Source organism: Gobius niger (assembly GCF_951799975.1).
Source record: "Gobius niger genome assembly, chromosome: 2".
Classification (NCBI taxonomy): domain Eukaryota; kingdom Metazoa; phylum Chordata; class Actinopteri; order Gobiiformes; family Gobiidae; genus Gobius; species Gobius niger.
The window spans coordinates 24,436,343-24,457,446 of NC_136853.1; the positions used below are offsets into that span (position 1 = coordinate 24,436,343).

At 41.9% G+C, this 21,104-nt stretch overlaps 1 protein-coding gene across 1 annotated transcript in view; it reads left to right on the forward strand.

The window, feature by feature from the left end:
* Positions 1 to 20,987, forward strand: part of ap3b1a (adaptor related protein complex 3 subunit beta 1a) — a 39,948-nt gene extending 18,961 nt beyond the window's left edge. The window contains exons 21-27 of the mRNA XM_079552125.1: positions 1,319 to 1,367; positions 1,454 to 1,557; positions 7,574 to 7,802; positions 12,246 to 12,330; positions 13,855 to 13,952; positions 14,900 to 15,038; positions 20,169 to 20,987. Coding sequence (XP_079408251.1) covers positions 1,319 to 1,367; positions 1,454 to 1,557; positions 7,574 to 7,802; positions 12,246 to 12,330; positions 13,855 to 13,952; positions 14,900 to 15,038; positions 20,169 to 20,322 — 858 coding nt within the window. The 3' untranslated portion in view covers positions 20,323 to 20,987. The remainder of the gene's footprint in view (positions 1 to 1,318; positions 1,368 to 1,453; positions 1,558 to 7,573; positions 7,803 to 12,245; positions 12,331 to 13,854; positions 13,953 to 14,899; positions 15,039 to 20,168) is intronic.
* Positions 20,988 to 21,104: the final 117 nt, after the last annotated feature.

Sequence of the window (21,104 nt, forward strand, 5' to 3'; positions counted from 1 at the left end):
GGGAACCAATCAGAGAACGAGGAGGAACGGCAAGATGATGACGCGCTATTCCATATACGGAAGCTTGTGGTTTATTTACGGATTTAAAAAAAACAACGTTTATTTACGGATCCAACATGACAGCAGCAGACGCGATGGTATTTTTCAAACAAGCTTTAGACCTTGTTCTAAATAGTTTAGCTCGAAAGTTTACAGCGGGTACGTCATACGTCATCTCATACGATGATACGATTGGCTGTGGCCACGTGCAGACGCATGATAGACATTCGTATCGCCCAATAAACGGCTATGGACGATCGTAAACCACACCTCTCCTATGAGAAAATTAATTGGTGGTCCCCAGACTAAATATCACTTGTGATTTTAGTCTGGCATTAGCCAGGCTAACGTACAGTGTATCTGGCGTAAAACTTAACCATCATCATGTCGTTCACTCGCATCAAATAAAATGACACTTTTTTAGTGAGATTGTAACATATCTCTTGCCATGATTCAAACCATTTACACATAGAAGCCAGAGCTTTGCCTCTATTGCCAAAATCAATGGTCGATCCATTGTTTTGATACAGTGACACAGCTCCTAACTTCATTTTGTTTTTTCCTCTGATCTCGTTTCCTGGCTTGCTGCTAAAGGCCCAAAGTGAGATTTTGCCGTTGATCATTGAGTATGGCCACATGTGGTTATGAGGACACATGTTATGAGAAACATCCCCTTGTGTGTAATGTGCAGTGGTGGGTAGAGTAGCCAAAGTATTTACTCAAGTTAGAGATATTACTTTAGCATAATAATAAGTAGAAGCAAAAAGCAGTGACACAAATCATTGCTCAAGTAAAAGTGAAAAGGTTTTTGGTGAAGATACTACTGGAGTGCAGTAGTAAGCATAATATACCATATTTTAAGGACTATAAGTTGCTCCAGAGTATAAGTCGCACCAGCCAGAAAATGCATAATGAAGAATACATAAGTCTTCTAAAAAGTCCGTAAAATACGGTACTCTGAAATAAAACACTTTTCCCCCCTCTAGTCAGATACAAAAAAATAATAAGTATTGTGTGATTAAACCTACTCCAAAAAAAGTACATGTATTTGATAAACTGTAACAGAGTACTACCCACCTCTGGTAATCCGTTTATTATGCTTTTTATCTCAAGGAATGTTCACAGTCAACCCATGACAAGAGAAAGCTATTTCATGATGTGTTTATTATAAAAAAAGACTTTGTCAGCTCATTGTTTAATCTAAACGGCTACCTTGGATTAAATGTCATACTGTTATTTAACATTAGCATTGCACTAATCATTCTACCAATTATTTTAGGTACAAGTGAAGCCCAAGAAGGAAGCATCTTTACTAGACCTAGATGACTGTGAGTTTTTGGCTTTTTTTATTTTTTGACGAAATGGTGCAACAAATGAGAAAAACCCCTCAAATGTATTATTTGTTTTCTCTTAGTCTCCCAAACGTCCATAAATACATCAAAGCCTTCAGTGGTCTCCCAGAGTCTCCTTTCAGACCTAGAGGGCCTGTCTCTCTCCAATGTCCCCTCAGCCGTGCAGGTCAGTCCTCCAGTTTATCTGCCACAGAACAATATTTCCTCCAACAACTTCTTTCTTCTTCTGGCGCACTGATGGCCCGACACTGATGGTCTGCTGTAGCCGCTCAGTAGATGGTGAAATGAGCCACTGTCCCTTGTGTCACATTTCTGGAGCAGATACTCAATATTGACCTGTTCTAGCTAGTTATATTTATAGCTGGACTATAGTGCAATTGCCCTGCTTGTTTCCTATATCTCTTATATGTCGTCCTGTTCACTGTCTGTTGCTCTTCCTTGAACTCCATTTGTGTGTCATCCATAAGTCCTTCTGCTCAGTTTCTCTCATCTCTCGCCCGCTCTGTCACTTCCCATCTTTTTCTGTCAGCGCCTGTGTCCCTTGTGTCTCACTTTTGTGTATATCTGATGGTTGACCTTTCTTAGTATGACGGCTCCTTTCTCTGCTCAGACTGTATGAATTTGGTCTTCTGTCTCCCCCCCCGAGAGCAAATTGTCCACACTATATATTTTTTATGTTGTTGCCGTGTCTATTTTGTGCCTCAGAAAAGACTTGACATTGTTAAGCTCATTATGCAATAGTTATTATGACTATATTATCATTATGTCTCTGAGCTGGCCTGGGAGTGCGTGGATAGCGAAGTCTAGAGATAGAGAAATTCCAGATAAAGCAGGGAAATAATGGATGGATGGATGGATGGATGGTATCAGCTTTAGCAGTTCATATTTCAATATGTCCACACTGTGAACTTGTATCTGAAACTGAAATCCTATATTGTGACTGTTGTCATAACATTTGACGGCAATTATCATCAACTAGATTCCTGGAGTGTAATAGCAATGATTTGGTTTATTTGTTGGGACAGTGCATGTTAATGAGCACCAGATTGTAGCCATGGGATAGTTTGCATCCATCGACTCCATCCACTCTCAAACTCATTCTCATTCATCCTTGCCTGTTGTACATGTTTCTTGTATATGTGTTGTTCATATTTTTGAATGAATGTCCTGACATTCAGCAGAAGAGTGCCCGGGTTGTCTTTACATTATATATCTATTTTATTAGTTCATTTTGGGTCTTAACTTCATAATAAGTTACTACCCCTGAAGGGAGAAACAACAAAAGGAGGGTGCAAGTGGGGGCATACTCCTGGTCAGTGAGGGATGGTGGACGGCTTTGCTTTTGCGGTTGGTCTATGTTTTAAAGTGTTATCAGTTGTGGCTGCCTGTCAGTCAGAATGATTGACAGCTGCTGACAGTCCGGTGTTTACCCGGCACCGGTCTTGTTAGTCATTCTCCCCTTCTCAGGTGAAGGCCAGGGAGTAATAGAGAATAGAAATGCAGATTAGAACAGGGAACTTTTTGCACATCAACATCTGATTTAGAGTCAGTTCTATGCATAAATACATGATGGGCATTGGGATTCATAGACAAGGGTAAATAACCTCACCTTTATTCACACATGCCCCTCCCCTTTATTTCTAGGGCCCAGGCATATTCCACAAGCACACACACACACATCCACACGCACTGGCCCCAGTGTCATTGCTATTTCTCTCCAATCTGCCCGCGGAGGCAGCGAGTCTGTCTCAGCTGAGCGCTCAGGCCCTTTTAGAGAATTACTGCATGGTTATCAAAGGCATTTAGATTAACCCGGTCACTGTCTTTGACCCAGCTCCTCTTCTGACTCCTCCTCAGCTTCTGCATGCTACCGCTCTCTCTAATAACATTTTGACATTAGGATCTCTCACAAATGCTTTTTAAATCCCCCCCTGCTCTCCCTCCCACGCCAAACCCCTTCCGCCCGTTGTCCGTATGTGCAGCGAGGTGGCTCAGCCTGATAACTTTTCATTCATAATTAGCAGTCGGCGAATAGCGCTGCGTTGGGGGGAAATTGAACTGTCAGCGGCCGGGCGCAGGGCGTTTGACCCCATCACACCCAGAGGGGGCCATCATAATTTGTTCATTTGGTGTCCATCAGACGGGCGCCCGCTTCACCCTCCTCCTTCCACTGCGCCTTCCTCACACCCTCCTGACCTCCCCGATGCAGGCGCTCCGGGGTTCATGTCTAATTATGCATCAGCAGGAGGATCTGGTGAGCGGCCAATATAGCCGCCTCTGCCCTCCGAACCTCGTGCTGCCACTCAAACTGTGGAGATTGCCTCTTAAATAGCAATAAATGCCTTTAAGGAAATAGCTGGGGGGCTTTTTGTTTTGTTTTATTGCTGCTTCTGTCCTCTCCTACACTGACAGCCTCCTATTTTCAATTCTGTCCAAATCAACAGTTGTTCCCAGTACAGTTTAAAGAAGTACTAAGTAACTCGTGCCCCTAGAGGCCATAAGTGCCACTGCAGCTGTCATGGCATTTTGCGGTTTTTTTTTTTTAACTCATTAATTGTCCACGAGAGTAACAACTATGCTGACAGAAAAAACAAAGGGAGAGAGAGATGTTGTACATCCAATTACACAATGGAGATAATTGTTTTCACTCAATCTTGGCTGTAAATACTGTTTAGGTGGTGCTAGCCCACAGTTAGCTTTGCTCGTTAGCATGTTAGCTTCTTTTTCGTGATTCCATTAGTGTGTACTGGTGAATCCGACCCGGAGGCAGCAAAGTTGCACTCGTGGTTTTCAGGCCAGAGACACCAGGGGGAGATGAAAGACCCCCCCCCCCCCATCATCCCATCAACACTTGTATTACCCCCAGAGGGACTATGTAAAGGATTTATTAAGGTAAACAAGTTACTTAGTACTGCTTTAAGTCCTTGTTAAAAAGTGCATTATTGTCTGTATGTGCATAAAACCTTCCCTACGCGTTGTATTTATGCGTGTCATGCATGTAGGGTTTTACGATGCTTGAAGGGCACTTGTCTTTAAGGTCATTCTACTTTAAAATCCAATGTTTTTAAATTAAATGTAATATTCAATTATTCTTGGGCTGCCTAATTTGAAAGGGATATTGGTATAAATGAGCAGCCTTCGGTTACACGTACTGGAGGGAGTTCTTGTGACATTTAAGTAGCTCTGGATGGAATAGTAGCATTCGCTAAATTCAATTTGCTTGTCAAGGTCTTTTTGGCTCCCCTCAGTTAATTGTCATCTGCAGAATGAAAGGAACAATTAGGTCTAAAAGTCAAACACATGTCCCTCATTTTAATCTTCACAACAGTTGTAAGGCATAATGAAAAGCTGCTGTCAAGAGTTGAGGGCGGGCGGTACAGAAAAACTGAAATGGATTTTTCAATATGCCGCGACCCACATATTGCTAAACCCTCCCGCTTCTCTTAAATTGGCCCTGTTATGCACACGACACGAGGCTTGCCCGTCTGTGCTTAGCCCCCGTTTTTTGGATATGTCAGCGGGATTTTCAGGTCATTTGCCAGAGAGGATGCTGGGAACGTAGCGTCCAGGCTCTGAAGGTGACTGGTGTCTGTGTCATCCATCACCAAGAGCTTCCTTTAAGTTGATGCATAATGGAGCCTCTCAATCAACTTCCTGCCTTATCGTCACCTCGCCCGTGTCTGTCCGGGATGGAGAATCGCAGGCTGAGAAAGAAAGGCAGTCTGTCAAAGAAGTCAAGGTTACATCCCTCATCTTCCCTTATTTACTCTTGAAGTGTTAACGCGCCCGTGTTGTGTAGCAGGACAACAATGGATGGAGGGGGCCAGGGCGAGCACTGGTGTCAGCCTTTAACTGTCCACTGTGTTAAATTGGTGATAATAAGTAGTTTGAAGAGCTGTCCTCCTGCTGTTGCCTCGCACCAGTCCAGGCCACGGCGTCAGACAAGGACCTTGAAGCAGGATGTGTCTGTCAGTAAGGTATTTGTGGTGTGTTGCCGCGGCAAATATTACAGCCAGCTTTATTGACACAGACTGCTTTGACACATCCAAAAGTGACCCTATAAATTTTCAGTCTGGAGGTGGCGTGACGGGCGCCTGTGAGAGCAGCATAGCATTCCACGGTAGAAACAAATAACGGCTTCTGAATGTCAAACCGGTTGTCAATTTTTAAGGTTAAGGTTGAGGTGTATTTGATTAGTTCCTGTAGGGAAATTTGTCCTCTGCATTTGACCCACTACTCGAACCTGGGAGAAGCGGGGGTCAGCCGCGTGGGACCTTTCTCCAGATGTGGAGCCAGGCTAATCGTCAGAATCTGGAGGAATCACATGATGTGCACCTAGACACGGGGAGAGAGACATGCAACCTCAACACAGAAAAGCCCACATGGTCAGGGGATTCAACCTTCTTGCTGAGTGCTAACCATTCAGCCACTGCGCCACCAATAGAACTGACGACAAATGCCTGTCATATGGAGGCATGGAGGTGAACAGCTTGAGTATTCCTTTAAATGTTTAACCTCTTAACCCCCACCTTAACTGGGCACATTTTGTTCAGTTCGGCATTTCTCACATCGAAGCTTCTTGAAAAAAAAAAAAGCGTCAAAACAAAGACGACAACGTGACAAAAGAGTGACAGAAACACGACTAAAGAGTGACGAAAACGTGACAAAAAGACAAAGAAGCCACAAAAAGCCACAAAAATGCAATGAAAACTGATGAAAAAGAGACAAACTACAAAAAAGACGATAATAAAGAGACAAAAACATGACAAAAACAAAAAACCCGACGACAATGTGACAAAAAAGTTTGGATCAGTTATGCAGGTCTTTCAAACGAGGCGTTACACTGGCCTTTAGGCATCGAGAAGTTTTTAGATTTGAATAAAGCCAAACTGGAGAAAATGTGCTTGGTTCAGGTGGGGGTTTAGAGGAGAAGTTTGATTTTAGTTGTTGCTCACATAAGCCTAATTCACACATGCACCGTCTTCAGGACCATGGAATGGAATGAAAGCTTATTATCATATGACACAAGTCACCCAAAGCGCTTCACACAGTTTTTTCTCTATTCACTCCCCACACGGTGATGGTAAACTACTGTACGCATGCAGTCAGTTTTCCCTGGGGTAGACTGACAGAAGCACATCTGCACCAACGGACCCAAATATTGCCATTCATCGAGACACACACAGACATTGTCAGTGTCAAGATAATGTCAGTCTTTCCCTATATCGTGATATTAGAGGAGAAAGTCCTGAGAGGGACATGTGTAAAGTCATAAATACCAATTAAGTGTTTTCATTAAATCAGCAGACATACCCTTCCCAAAGACCCATTCCCAACAAAACAAAAATGCATAGGAAAAAATATATATAAAAAAGAAATGTATTTATTGTTTTTTTCTTTTTGATCATTATCATTTTCTCTGTAGATGTCAAGTCCCTTCTTTTTCTGAAGATGTTAATCACTTGTTAGCGTATCCTGTCAATCACAGTAGGATCACGCTTTTAGCACTCACATGATTCATACATGGCAGAGTTTGTAGTTTAAAATATGTGGGTACGCCTCCTAGTTTATTAGCAGTGGGCAGTGTTTTTTTTAATGCTTGATGTTTGATACAAGTGTTAGATTTAACATAACTTTTCTGTCCGTCATTGTTTGAAACAACTACTTCTTTTATATTGGCTTTGAATGCTACATTTTACCCAACAAGGCCCACTTTCCAATTTATGTCGTTTTTTATTTCTCTGTATTGCAGTAAATATTTTTACTTCACTTCTACCATGGACAAAGACCGGAATTGGGCATCTGCACCTGGGCCTGAAAGAAGTAGCTTAAGGCCAAACACTGTTTATTGGACAAAGTGCATTGCATAAATGAAAGACATTAATCTGTCTCCGCCCTGCTCTGTGCACAGTTCATTGTTTTTGTTTATTGTTAATATTTTATTTGGCCGGGACAGTGCATGTTAATGAACACAGATGAGGCTCATGCATGTCAACGCGTGTCTTTATCCACTTCTGAGTCTGTGCTTGTGAGTGTGGGACAACAGATGTGGTTTATTTTTGCATTGTCTCATGTAAAATGCATTTTCCAACCACATAAACAAACAAAAATAATGCAAAAGTGAAATGAAACCATCATTATGCTGAGGTTAAGCTGATTTTGTTCCGTTATTGTGCTCTCAGGTTACCACCTCATCCTTCAGCCCGGTGAAAACCTATGATCTCCTCCACCATATGTCAGGAAAGGGTCTGGCAGCCAAGTACCATTTCCCCCGGCAGCCCTGCTTGTACCAGCCGTGTATGGTTGCTGTGCAGGTCACACTGACCAACTGCTCGGACTACAGCCTGGAAGAGATCCACATAGGAGACCGCATCCCTGCAAGTCTCAACATACACTGCTTTAACACTATTGGTGAGTCTCACATATTAGATACAATTAGTATTTTTTAAAGTATATCTAACAATGTAGCAACATTAAAAGAAGAGAACAATTCATTCCTCGGTTAACTTTCTTTTTTAGTAGATCTTCGTGCAGACTGTACAGTCACTCAATACTATTAAGGAGCTTTGTGAAATCTATATTTCTAAAATATATTCCCGCCTCAAGCAATATGATTATTTGGGTATCAGGAATTTTCCATGGCTGTTTTCTATTTTTGAGTTAAATGGCCCAGTTCTATTCCTATAAACCTGAATGCCGTTTTTATGACTTCAGCTAATCCCTGTTCATTGCGATTGATTCAGCTAAGCACACTATATTTTCATATTTCATGTCACGCTGTTTATGTTCGGTATAGAACTGAAAATGGCAGTCCCTTAAGATTATCCTTCAGGCGCACACACACAAGTGGTGTGGGGTGGAGCACATTAAAATTGTCAATGGTAGGGGATTGATTGGGCATTGAGGCATCCAAACAGTAGGTAATTTGGATCGATCGTGCCTGGCTGCTGTGAGCAGCTGGCTTCAGCTATAGAAGTTACAAGGAATACGAGCGGACAGATGGAAGACTATTCTGAAGTGGTGCCTTTTCAGCTTTGAAAAAAAAAATTTAAATAGATTTTCCTTTATTTTTTAAATTGGCATAAGCTTAAGTGTTCAGGGCCATCTCAGTCTCTTTTATTTTTTGTATGGATTTGGACAAAATTAGACCAATTTGCCAAATGCATCAATCGAGACATCGATTAAAATCAATTCTGCAATATTTGGAAATACAGTTCACACTAAATACACATTAAAAACGTGTGACGTGACATGAAACAGTTAACAGTAAAATATAAAAGGGAGAGAGTCACTGACTTGCTCAGATTGTTGGAAATGTCCATCTATGGACATCTGGAGATTGGTCCCGGGTGCCATTTAAACTTCAATTTACATTTAAAGTTTATAAATTGTTTAACAGCACAAACTTTTTTTTTTACAGCATAAAGTGTTTTTGTTTGTAGTGTGTGTTGGCGTACGTCATTGACACGCGCGCCTGCCTCAGTGGAGGACGTGCGTGGAAGCCATAAGGCTTTAATGTTTGTTACGTCTGTGCTGTTTTGTGCTATAAAGATTTCATTATGCTGGTGCACTTTTTAAGATATTTCAAACGTTTGACCCCATTTTTAGCCATTTTGGATCTTTATTATGGTCAGGCTGACCTCAGATCTGACCAATAAAAGAATCATGAGTATCTAAACGATAACAGCATAAAATGGAAACAAACGATTGACTTTTATTTATATTTAAGTTTGATGAGGGGCCAGGTTTCCCCTCTCACGCCTAATGGTCTTGTAACGCTGATTCAGCTACATGTATGCTAATTTATTATCAGAATTATAATCTGTTTCTGCTATGTTTTTTTTATTTTTATTTCACCAGGAGAACCTCATTGAGATTGTCCACATGAGGGCACTGTTTGCTGTATTGTTTAAACATTTTCTGCTGTGGCTCCTTTAAGAAGGTGCATGTTAGACACAGGAGGTCAGGTGACTAAAATCATAAAGTTGGGTCATGGCCTCTTCCTAGCATAATGTAACATAATAATTCTAAAGCCCAATCTCAATTCTCGAACGCACCAAACCCTGGGGGATCCAGCCTTTGCCATCGCTGCCCCCAGCCCAAATCCTACAGATTTACATCTATCTTTGCTTCATCTAGCGGCCACATTCTCCTTCCCTCTGTCCGTGTGTTGCTGCTTCTGCCGGCGAGTCACTGTGGCTGCAGCCCGTCAACACACACAGATGGAGCATGAAGCTCATCGAGCTCGCATAGCTGCCAGTGCGCTCAGAGTGGGGACAGAGAGTGGCAGACTCCGGTTGGACCCGGAGCTTGGGCAGGGAGACATCAGCCACAGCAGCGAGGCACAGAAACCCGCGAGTCATGACAAAAGCAAAGACTTCTACAACTTAATAAATGAAGTGAATTCATTTCGCCAGCTTGTTTCCGGGGTTTGTCAAACTCCACCTACCCCTCCGTTTGAAAGGTTTATCTGAAAAAGCTCCCTTTGCCCCGCGCCTCACTGCAAAATAGAATTGGGACACCCCTTCGTCTCTTGTGAACGTGCAAAATGGAGGGTAAGGGCAAAGGGGGAGAATTGAGATTGGGCCCCAGTCTGAATCGTGATGAAATTTAACTTCTAAGTTATTTAATTCTGAGAGAATTAAATAACTTTTTGGGATATCTTCCCTGGTTGTCATGAGAATGAATGGATTCTTTGGAACTAACTTTAAAGCCCCTCTTTCGCAAGACCACGTGACTTCCAAGCGAAGTGAACGGCACAGGCTTTTCTCTCTCTTCTAGCCTCTCCCTGGGGCTGAGCCTAGAGCCCAAAGCTGACCCTACCCACCTCGACAGTTTTTATCTTGCTCAAAACGGCCCAGGAATGACTAGTATATGACTCTACAAAACTGTGGAAAAAAATTAAGTTAAGTCAAAAAATTTTGGCCTATATGTATTACAATCATACATCCCATCATTCCTTTCAACGCGGCGGCTTCCATTTCCGGTGTCCGCCCTCTCAAGCTCTCACACAGCAAGAATAGCAACATAAATCTCAAACATGCTGGCTTCACTAAATGTCAGATCATAACAAATAAATAATCTAGTCTAGTTAATAGTCTTATAGTCTTGATTTTATGTTTTTAACTGAGACATGATTTTATTTAACTGTGAATCACTTTGAATTGACTTATGTTAATGACTAAAGCTAGATGTGGCACTGATGTAGAGCTAACCTGAACTTAATAAAATAAAAACATCACTGACAACACCATAAAGCAAACTTCCCAACAAGTGCATAACAGAGACAGAAGGTAACAGAGTTAAAAATAAGTTTGGTCTCATTGTTGCAGTGTGACAAAGCTATAAGGATCATGTGTTCACTGACCGTCTGAAAGAGGTAAATTAAGGTGAGACACTGCAAATACTAACCATGGCTGTCTTATAATAGAGCCATCAAAAACACACTGCAGTGATGAGTCATGTGTTTCATTCACAGCATTAAAGAAGTACTAAGTAACTTGTTTACCTTAATAAATCATGCCTGCAACTTTCCCTGCTCCGACCCAGAGGTGCAATACACACTTATAGAATCACGAAGAAGAAGCTAGCAGGCTAACGGGCAAAGCGAGCTGCAGGCGAGCGCCGCTTTAGCAGTCAAGTTTGAGTTGTGTAATTGGGTTGTGGCACAATGTACAATATCCCTCTCTCCCTTTGTCTTTTTAGTCAGCGTAATATTTACTTTCACGGACAATTAACGTGATTTGGCTAACGCTTGTGAATATTGTTAAATGTTTTGTGTATATGTGGATCATATAAGTTGAAATATCACAGTGATCTTTATTTTTTTGCATTGAAAAAGTGTTTTTCAATGAAATTTCTCTGTTTACATTATATGCAACCTTTTTTCATTGAAAAAGTGTTTTTCAATGAAATTTCTGTTTACATTATATGCAACCTGCCTGGATAGCTGAATTTCCGGGAGCTCTGAGTCTTTAGAGAGCACCAGCTGTAGAGGGATAATAAGATGTTCTCTGTTTAGGCTCATCCCAAATGTGTACTTTACTAAATGGGTGAGGAAAGCACTTACCTTTGATCCTCATGACGGGCGCTGACGTTGCTGTAATACCACCCCCTGGTGGCCTGGGGTAACTCCAAAAGACTCCTAGGAAACAGCATTCAAATGGAGTCTCTACATTTCCCGAGCACTGCTCAAAAGCCTGGCTCCAGCTTTTTGTCTAAAAAAAAATGCTGTGACCCGTGTGACAACGTTGGGCTGGGTGTCATATTTTTAACCATCCTGGTTTTTGTGCAGCAGGATTAAAACGTTGAAGCCTAAGCTTTGATTGACAGGCTCATGCTTGTAGCCGGTCTGCCCCGTGAGTGGGGGGCTTCCCGCCTTTTTGCCATTTTTAAAGAACAGGCTCTGTAGGAGGAGCAATGTGCGCCATGTTAATTTCACAGGCCACATGGGCTCATTACTATGAATGGGGCTCAATGGCTGACCGTCTGTCTTTTGCATTTTATGTGTATGACTTCACCAACCGCTGTCCACTCTGTCGCTCTGACTTTTGCTAACTCTGTCTTATCCTCATTTTTTGTCTGTGTCATGCTTGACATGCTCTTTGACAAGCTGTTCTTTTGGAGATATGCTAGTCCTTCATGTGTTTTTCCATGCATCTGCAGATGCAGGGGATGAGATTGAAGGATAGATTTCTCACAAGTGGTGGCCTTGCTTTGTGAAGTAGAAAACACAAGTGGTCTGGATGCTTGTCTGTTCCACTCTGCTGCATCCCTCCATCAGCCCTCCCTCCCCTCTCTCCACACACTGCCCTTGTCACTCATTCTTCCGCTTTTCTTTTGTTTTTCTCTCAGAGCGGCTGGAGCCAGGGGCCGCTGTGACAGTTTCCATGGGTATTGACTTCAGTGACTCTACGCAAGCGGCCAACTTCCAGTTGTGGTAAGTTGCGATGAAGACATTCATTTAACTGTCAATCTGTTCAGTTTTTCATTTTCATTGTAAGTAATTTATTGAACTTTTTCTTTACATTTCAAATAGTTTTAAATTAAACCTCTCGTAATCAATGTTTCTCCACTTTCTGATGAGAAAGTGGCTACAATTGATCTGGGCTCAATAGGACACTGGTGCATCCAGGAATAAACTCACTGGCACCATTGCTTATTTCAGATCATTTAAAAAAAGTTTTGGGACATGCAGTTAGTCAGAATTGGGGCTCACAAATCCCAAAGATAAACTTCACAATATATGACAATATATGATAAACAACATTATGGGAGGGTATTTTTCTGAAATCAATATGACCTTTGATCTATCGCTATTTCCCACACATTTAAAATACTTGAGAAACCCAAGGCATCTGAAACATTAACCACACATTTTAAAGCAAAATTATTATCGTAAAAAGTCTATTCAAACAAGCAGTGGCGTGAGGTTTGGCCAAGTAGAAGTGAAGTTAGCAGGTAGGATTATGAAGACTGTAAAAATATTGCTGTGGCATCTTTGTGCTTGTGCGTCTCTGGGCCCCAGTGCAGCTGCACTGATTTCACTTCCTGATCATGGCTTCACTTATGGCCCTGCAAAGAAGTCTGTAAAATGGATACAAAGCTTTCATTTTATTTTAAAGGACTTGATGTTTTCTAAATCATTGAATAAATAGCTTTTTTTGCATTATGAAATGGCTATGAAGTCACAAAATGTACTTTGGCAATGAAAAAGGCAGAAACATCTCTGTAGCTAAATGCACTGTTCCCTCTCTGTGGAGCCGTCCCTGGCCGCGTATGCTCATTGCCTGAGTCCAAGTCCCCTTTATGGGGAGCGTGACCAGGCCATGAGTTTACAGACTTCCATCTGGTGCAGAGTGACACGTTTCATTCATGTCGCTGAAATTGTGGAGGATTTCAGCGGCGCATCAGACACTTTCTTCCTCTGTCAGCGTTCAGTGCATGTTGTGAACAGCACGGAGAGACACGCGTGCCAGTCGTGGCGTGAAGCGCATGGAAAGACACGTGACAGCCATCGCGCAGGCGCGCACCACAAGAGGACATAGAGGTGCGCGATATCAGCTCTAGTCTTTACTTGGTGGTTTCACGACAGCCGCCCACAGCTCAGCAGAGATCAGCAGCCCCGTCATGTTCATGGCGGAGCAGGAATTTTCTCACTTCAATGAATATATTTTAGCACATTCATTTTAGAACTTTGTTTTTGCGTAAATCGGATACATTTCTCAGCCCATTTTTTATATTTTGAAATGTTTTAATATTTTTCCCTTTTCAATTGTGCTTTGCTGCACTATCGATAAAATACTATATTGATCATTTTATGTAACATAAAATTGTTTCACATGTTTGAAATTCAGTGCAGAATGTAAAACGTTTAGGTGATCCCTTTCCTTCCCCACTGTAACACAAACACTACTAAAGTGCCGCTGCTGAGTTACTGATCTTTACTATGTTCACTCCCCAGCACCAAATCAGACCAGTTCAGCGTCTCCATCCAGCCCGCGGTTGGAGAGCTGCTCACGCCTAGTACCCTGACGGAGGAGGATTTCTGCCTGGAGCAAAGTAAGCATCAGTGTCTTATTTATGCGCTAAATAATCATAAGCGTTTTCTCATTGTGCTGATGTCAGTGTAGTGAAAGAAAACAATTGCGCCAACACTGAAACACCATTTACGGGGTGAACAAGTCCCTTCTAGTGACACGTTTACATCCTGTGTGCATTTTTTTACAATGTAGTATTTCAATATAAATACATATTTCTAACTCCCCATAGGAATAAAGGAGACGAGACAGTTGTTACTCTAGGAAGTTATTGTTGCTTTTACCAGCTCTACTGATTGTGTCAATCGGTTATTTCACTATTTACATTTACATGTATTTGGTTTCCAGCCGGTTGTCTTGAATGGCATTGAAAGCCTCTTCTGAAGCTGTGAAGTGTTTGCTGCACACACCTGTAGATTTCTTTAGTGAGCTGAGAGTCCATCAGGGTGCTCTAAGTGCAGGCTGAATGCTGCATCTGCCTTCATTATTCTTTATTTGCTGCTTTTGGAGCTTGGCTGAAAAGAATTCGCATTGAGGATTAAACGGAGAACAGCAACATGCTTGTTAGAACCTGCTTTTCCTGCACACAAAAGACTGCTCTATTATGTGTGAGTGAAGTTAATTCCTTCGTGCATTTAACTGGTTGTTATTTAATTGCCTTTGACCTTTTTCATTGCAGCCCAACTTGTATATTTATCTTCATTCATTTTTTCATGACACAAATAGGAACTGGTCCATTTTCTTTGGTCTTTGAAACAAATTTGCATTATCAAAGGAGGCCCCCCCATCTTGTGTTGAGCTTTTTCCTCTTGATAAGCCTTTGTGTTTCATTTCCATTGCCCTCTGATATTCCTCAGTGTTTCCTCTGCCTGGTGACGGGCCCATCCTGTAGATAATTCTACAGATTTAAACACATTTACTAGTCAACCAAATGTTGCTATTTTTGTAAACATTTTCAATGTTGTGCAGGTAAACTTCTGGGAATGAATGAGACCTCGGCAACAATTACCATGGCAACAGCAAACACCTCGTGCCTGGCCATCAACAAAGAGATCCTGTCTGTGGCCAATGTAGGAGTGGTGTCGTCCAGTCAGAATGACATGCACAGGTAATTTCACTGGATTTGGGCACATTTGCTGGATTTGCTTCCAGGAAGCAACAAGATTCTTGTTTTGGGTGCAATTAATACATGCATAAATGATCATAATGCAATCATTTAGGAATCTCATAAAATTCTAAACAATTGATCATTTTAATTTAAAGGCTGCTACACATTTAGAAAGTTTGGAACGATTCGGGATCGAGAGGAGCGCAATTTAAATTATATTTATTTATGCCTGGACTCAGGGAAACAATGCAGACTTGTAAATTGTTACTAACTTGACTTTTTATTTCATACTAGGTTTTTAATTGTACAAGTTGAACATGTTTGCACGTTCGTCACTTAGAATGCAGTAAAACAAAATTAGTCTTAAAAGGAACATGAAACCAGATACTAGGGTCGGGCCATATCTCATCGCGTATCGTTATCGCGGTATAATTTTTTGATCTCGAATTTTTTATCCTGTTGTGGACACGATATATTTTATGTTGCGCTGAGCTCTATCAGAGCAGCATAAGCACTGACTATAGAACACGGAGACAGGTGCTTAAAAGGTAAGATGAAATGAAGGATGTAAACTGCTTGTAGATCATATTTGTGAGGAAATGAGTATGGTGCTAAAAACAATGAATAAAGTATCACAGAATTAATCTTCCCAATAGGTGCCATTATATCGTCAAATATATCGTTATCATGATATTTCTTTTTATATCGTGATATAGATTTTAGGCCATGTTGCCCTACCAGATACATCGGTATAATGTGTCACTAATAATTTTATTTACATACCCAAGTTACGAAAGTTGTAATGTCCGTTCCCTCCAGAATGATAGAATGGGGTGAGATTCTTTAATCATGCAATAATGTTATAGGTGCACTTAGTTCCATGGTGTGGATGTATGGGGCTGGGAGACGGAGAAAAGTGCGTTTGGATGCCGCTGACATGCCGGGGGATTGCCCTGAGAAGGCTGCCTGTGTAATTGGTGTACACAGAGTGTGCTAATGAGCTTCCTCCTCTGTCACGCACACTCGAACACCTGATAGATAATTACAGCTTTCTCTCCCCTGTGTGTGTTTCCTGTGTGCTCTCTCTCTCCGTTCGAGCCCGAGCTCCCATCTGTTCTTCCTTCACTTCCTCTTTGTCTTTCACTCCATTCTATACGCTCCCGATGCTTGTCTCCCATCAGCTTCTTCCAGTAGACATACCATTGTTTTTTGTAATCATTTCTTGACAGACCTTTCCTCAAAGTGGCGCTGTCATTGAGTGAATAAACGGAAAATGCTGGAGACGAAGCATAAATACAGGACAATGTGAAAGTAACGGGAAAGAATAAGAAGCCACGAGCTGAAGGGCACCGAGGTCTGAGCGAGAGAGTGGAAATCAATATGGACCAGTGGGCTAGGCCTGTGTCCAATAATCCCCAAGCCCATTCAGAATAACCAATAGTTCAAAAAGCGCCACGCTATCCATCTCACTGCTGGTTTTGTGATAGCTGGGAAGGGAAAAAAAGCTGGATCACCAACACTGAATTGTGGTTGCTCAATGTGCTGCTGCTAATGTTGTGGACCGTGTCTCACTTTGTACTTGTTGCATCTGTAAGAACCTGAACGATAATGCCGGTAAAGACATCTCTCGTTTTTTTGACCGTTTATTCAGTAAAAAAAAAAAGCATTTCTAATATAGGATTTAGTCCACACAATACTGTATTTCTTTCCTTAATGCCTTTAATTGCAAACTATATGCACAGTTATTTCATATGACCAACATAGATAGACTGTCTTTTTATGTGTGTTCTGATGCGTTCCAGTTTTTATTTGGTATCAGACACTCGACAGTGAACGATCGATCCTCCCTCCCGTATCCAGCTCTGGGCTGCTTGTGTTATTCATTTGTGCAGTGGCAGCATTACCATGTTTCGCTAATGCCATTTAGAGTAGATTCAAAAGTGCAAGAGCTGAAGAACACTCGGACTGGAGATCGATTCAATCGGATACACCCACTGAGAGCTCATTGTGTAGGTCACTCGACATTAAGACGGGATGTGTGAGGTGACCTTTAGCTACGCAGAACCCTCCCCCTTTTACACAGAAAAAAATACTTCACGTTTTTTTTTTTCATCCTTTTTGGAGGAACTACTACCATATCTCCTACTATTGGGTTGTTAAAGATTGGTACATGTTTCATACCACTTCCAGCAGTCCCTTTTCCTATCAGCAGGGCGCAGCACTGCTTTTCCCAACCTGGCTGAGTGGAGAACGGAGGGGGATGCCGCTGAAACTCCTAAATTGATTGCTGGAAAGGAGAATGGCAATAAATCAAGCGGGAAAGCAAATGTAGAAAATGCTGTTCTTGTTTATGTCTAAACAGGCGGAATAAAATAAATGTGCTCTATTTTTCAGTCCGTTTGAAAGCAAATTTGATCAGATTTTACATGTATTGCCAATCTGTCTGCTTAGCACGTAATTTTCAAAATACACAGCCCGGTTTGTTCCTACCCGACTTGAAAAGTTTCTTAAAACAAGACAGATGCAGAGGTTTTTTTGTATTATGTATAGATTTTGTTATTATACGCAACTACTATAAGACTAATTGTGCAAAGTCTCATATATCAGGTCTTTGAATATGTTAATTATTATTATTATTATTATTATTAGTTACTTTCAACACTAAGACACACAGGACAATGATTCTCATAAATTCTCATACAGTTTACATTGACTTTTATTTCTTCCAGAACCCTGTCCTTTTAATGATGCATACAGCAAGTACTTTCAAATGTTTACCGTAAAAACGGACATTAAACCACGTTCACGGTATTACTTATCATTTTATTAATTCTTTTCCTTCCACCTCCTGGCTCATATTTTCCTATTGGTCCTGTTAACTCTCCGATCAATGCGTCCGTATGGCCCAGCGCTCGCGGCACGTGACGAGTCCCCGGTTCTAATCGGGGCTAATAGTTCTGGCCATCTGCCTGCTCACTCTGCTGGCCTGGGCCGTGCTTCAGCCTGGCCTCACTGACCACTACAGTTGAAGGACATTCCACTTGTCCACTTTGTCGAAACCTCAGAAAGGACAATAGTATCCAGATGCTCATTCACTTTCGGCCTCAGCTTTTGTCCGTTTGTAGCGTTGTCTGAACCGGTACAGTGACTTTTCTGTTGGACATGTTTGAAATGCGAACGATTGGAGAGGCGCAGGGGTTAAGTCGTGGGTTCCTCTGGTTGTCGAGCGGGATAGCTGCGTGAGAGTGAATGCAAAGGTGAAGCCCACTTTTGTTTTGCAGTTGCAGGGTGGAGGGAAGGCAGATGGCACACACGGCCCTCCGCACTGAGGAGAATCGCAGATAATTGGAGAGTGATGCTTAGCCCCAGCTTTGCCGATCGATGCCAATCCGCCTGCTCTAAGTCCAGGGGTTATGCTTTTCTTTTCTTTCCATACACCGCAATTAATCCAGTGTTTAGCCCAGAATGTGAAGAGTGCAGGGGAATACCAATGACCCGTTTAGAGTCCGCTTGTCCTTAATCTTTCTTTGAAAATGCGCTGATGTTAGACACTTGAGAGATGCACACAGTCACCAAGAACCAGGGTGAAATATTCACATTGTATTTTGACATTAGACACAGTCGGCACCTGTTTCCTCAGCTCACAGATACACAGAACAAAGGCCCACAGTGGTGTCTCCAGAGACAAAATAAAAGCGCCCACAGGGCAGTGTTAACTGGCTGAGTAAATGATAGATTTATATCCTAAATCCATTAGTAAAGCCACAGGGAACATGTCGACCATCAAGCTGCAGGCCATGCTGGACCAATACATATGTATGTATAGTTAGCCATTATCATAAACAAACCAAAAGCTTCAAACAAAAGAGGAAAGTCATAAGTTAAGGAACAGTATAAATATCTCAGCTAAGGCTCTTGGATTATTGAGGACAGAGCGAGTATTTGGGGGATTATGGTTTCCCTTCTTGAATGGTGTGTGTGTGTTTCCTGCTGAAGTGGCTAATATTTTAATTAGACTAAAGAGGCCTCGCTCTCCCCTGCCCGAGAGCTTCTGATAAACTCCCTCACTGTGTTGATGGTAATTTAGCAGCTCCCTGGAGACGGCCCAGACACTCTTTGGGAGGCTCTGCGGTTTCATTCAGGATGCATGATGTCCCCCTTGTGCCCCTGCTACATCTTTAACTCAAGTGTGCTAATTGGAGCGCTCTCTAACCCTCCCACTGCACAGGCTGTGCTTGCAGGACCTGTCCATGGGACGTCCTGTAGGGTTTCGTCATGGGCTTCTGTCAGGCCTAAGCGGGCTGCCACAGGGGGTCTTTTCAACAAGGGTGTAGTGCTAAATGGAGGCAGATGGCCGGGAGCGAGTGTTGTGAGGCTCGTGGACGCAGAGGGCCAGAGAAGAGCCTCCACTCCCTCTGTTGGTCTAAAGAGGGTCACTCTGGGTCACAGCCCCTGTCTGCATCTTGTTAACGCTCTCAATGGGCACCATGTGCGCCCAGATATGCCTATAGTCTGCTGAGGCGGTATCCAAGGCAACCTGGTGTCCCAGAGGGAGCTGTGGGACAGGACATATCCCATAGGGTTCCACATGCTCATAGACACCCACAGTCTATAAAAACTGCTGGGTCCTGTTGAGTGGGGCCTGAGGGGCGTGTCCGAGGCCTAATCACTCTTTAGTCAGACGGATAATAGACTGTCTGTTGTTGTGTTGTCTAGTTTCCTTCAACACTTCTTGAGTGACCAGCTCATTGAGACTAAACTATGTTTAAGATGTTAACAAAGATATTGCAGCAAGGATTTATGGGATTAGGGAAACAATGCCTTTAAGCACATAATCACCAAACAAGGAGTCAATCTTTTCTGAATGTATTAACCATGTTTAGGTGCATCTTCTCGACTTTGAACATTATACAGTCATCATCAATTAGCGAGACTTAAAAGCCGTGTGCATTCAATATGATGAGGAACAACGGATTTCTAAACTAAAGGAGAAATTAGATTCACTGCAGTTGTTTGTTTGTGGATGATTTCTCTATTGTTATTTATTATTAACTGTACAAATCATAGTGTCCTTGTGTCTTTGTTCATATCTTTTTGTAAACTGACTGACGGCATTCTTTTCTCTGTCAGATTTGCTGGGAAGGCTGTGAGCAGCGGAGCATTAGTGCTCGTGTCCCTGTCGCTGCAGCAGTCGCCCACAGCTCTCCTCACCATCAACACAGAGAAGAGTGTCATGGCGTCTATGTTGCTCCGAGATCTCAAGCAAGCCCTGGTCCAGGCATAGATCCACCTACTCTGTCCCCTTTAGATGCTTTTTTTTTAACATGAAGACAAGGTATTTTTTTATTATGTTCTTGTATTCACCATGAAGCTCTAAAGGTATTTACAGCGCTGTTGCTTTTGGCTTGGGCCGGATGATATGGCAAAAAGTAAAACTACTTTCATTGATTGATCCTGATTTTTTTTTTTTTTCCTAAATTCATTGTTTTTTTAAGTATGATAAATGATTACAAGTAATATCATATGGTTAATAAAGAATAGTTTTAATTTTACTCATTAAAGTCCACAATGAGCTGTTACTGCAGCATGAGGCCGTAGAGTCAATGAAAAAGCTTCACGCCAATCCTCGAGATTGAGCATTTCATAAGAACTAATTGCACAGCTTTAGCCTTGGCTACTGTTTATACATTCTGCTCTAAACTGAAAAAAGTGTAATATGCCTGAAGAATCGGTTTTCATGTTATTACAGTCAGTTTAATATGTGTAATTATTAAAACAAATAAATGAAGTGATTCCCTCTTTATGCATCCATTACAAACCACTGATGTGATAAATCACCTGGATAGATTTTATTGAATACTGGAGATTGGTTAGATACATTTAGTTCCAGCCCTTATTATTCTGTCTTTTATTGTAATGTCACACACAAACCGCTCAATGTGCGTTTGGTCTGAATCTGTTATATCAAGAGAATAAAAAGACGCATTGTCAAAACTGTGATTACACTGTGTCCATTTGTCTCCAGCTTTAGTGAAAATACTATTAGAACTTTTTTAAGCATCATCT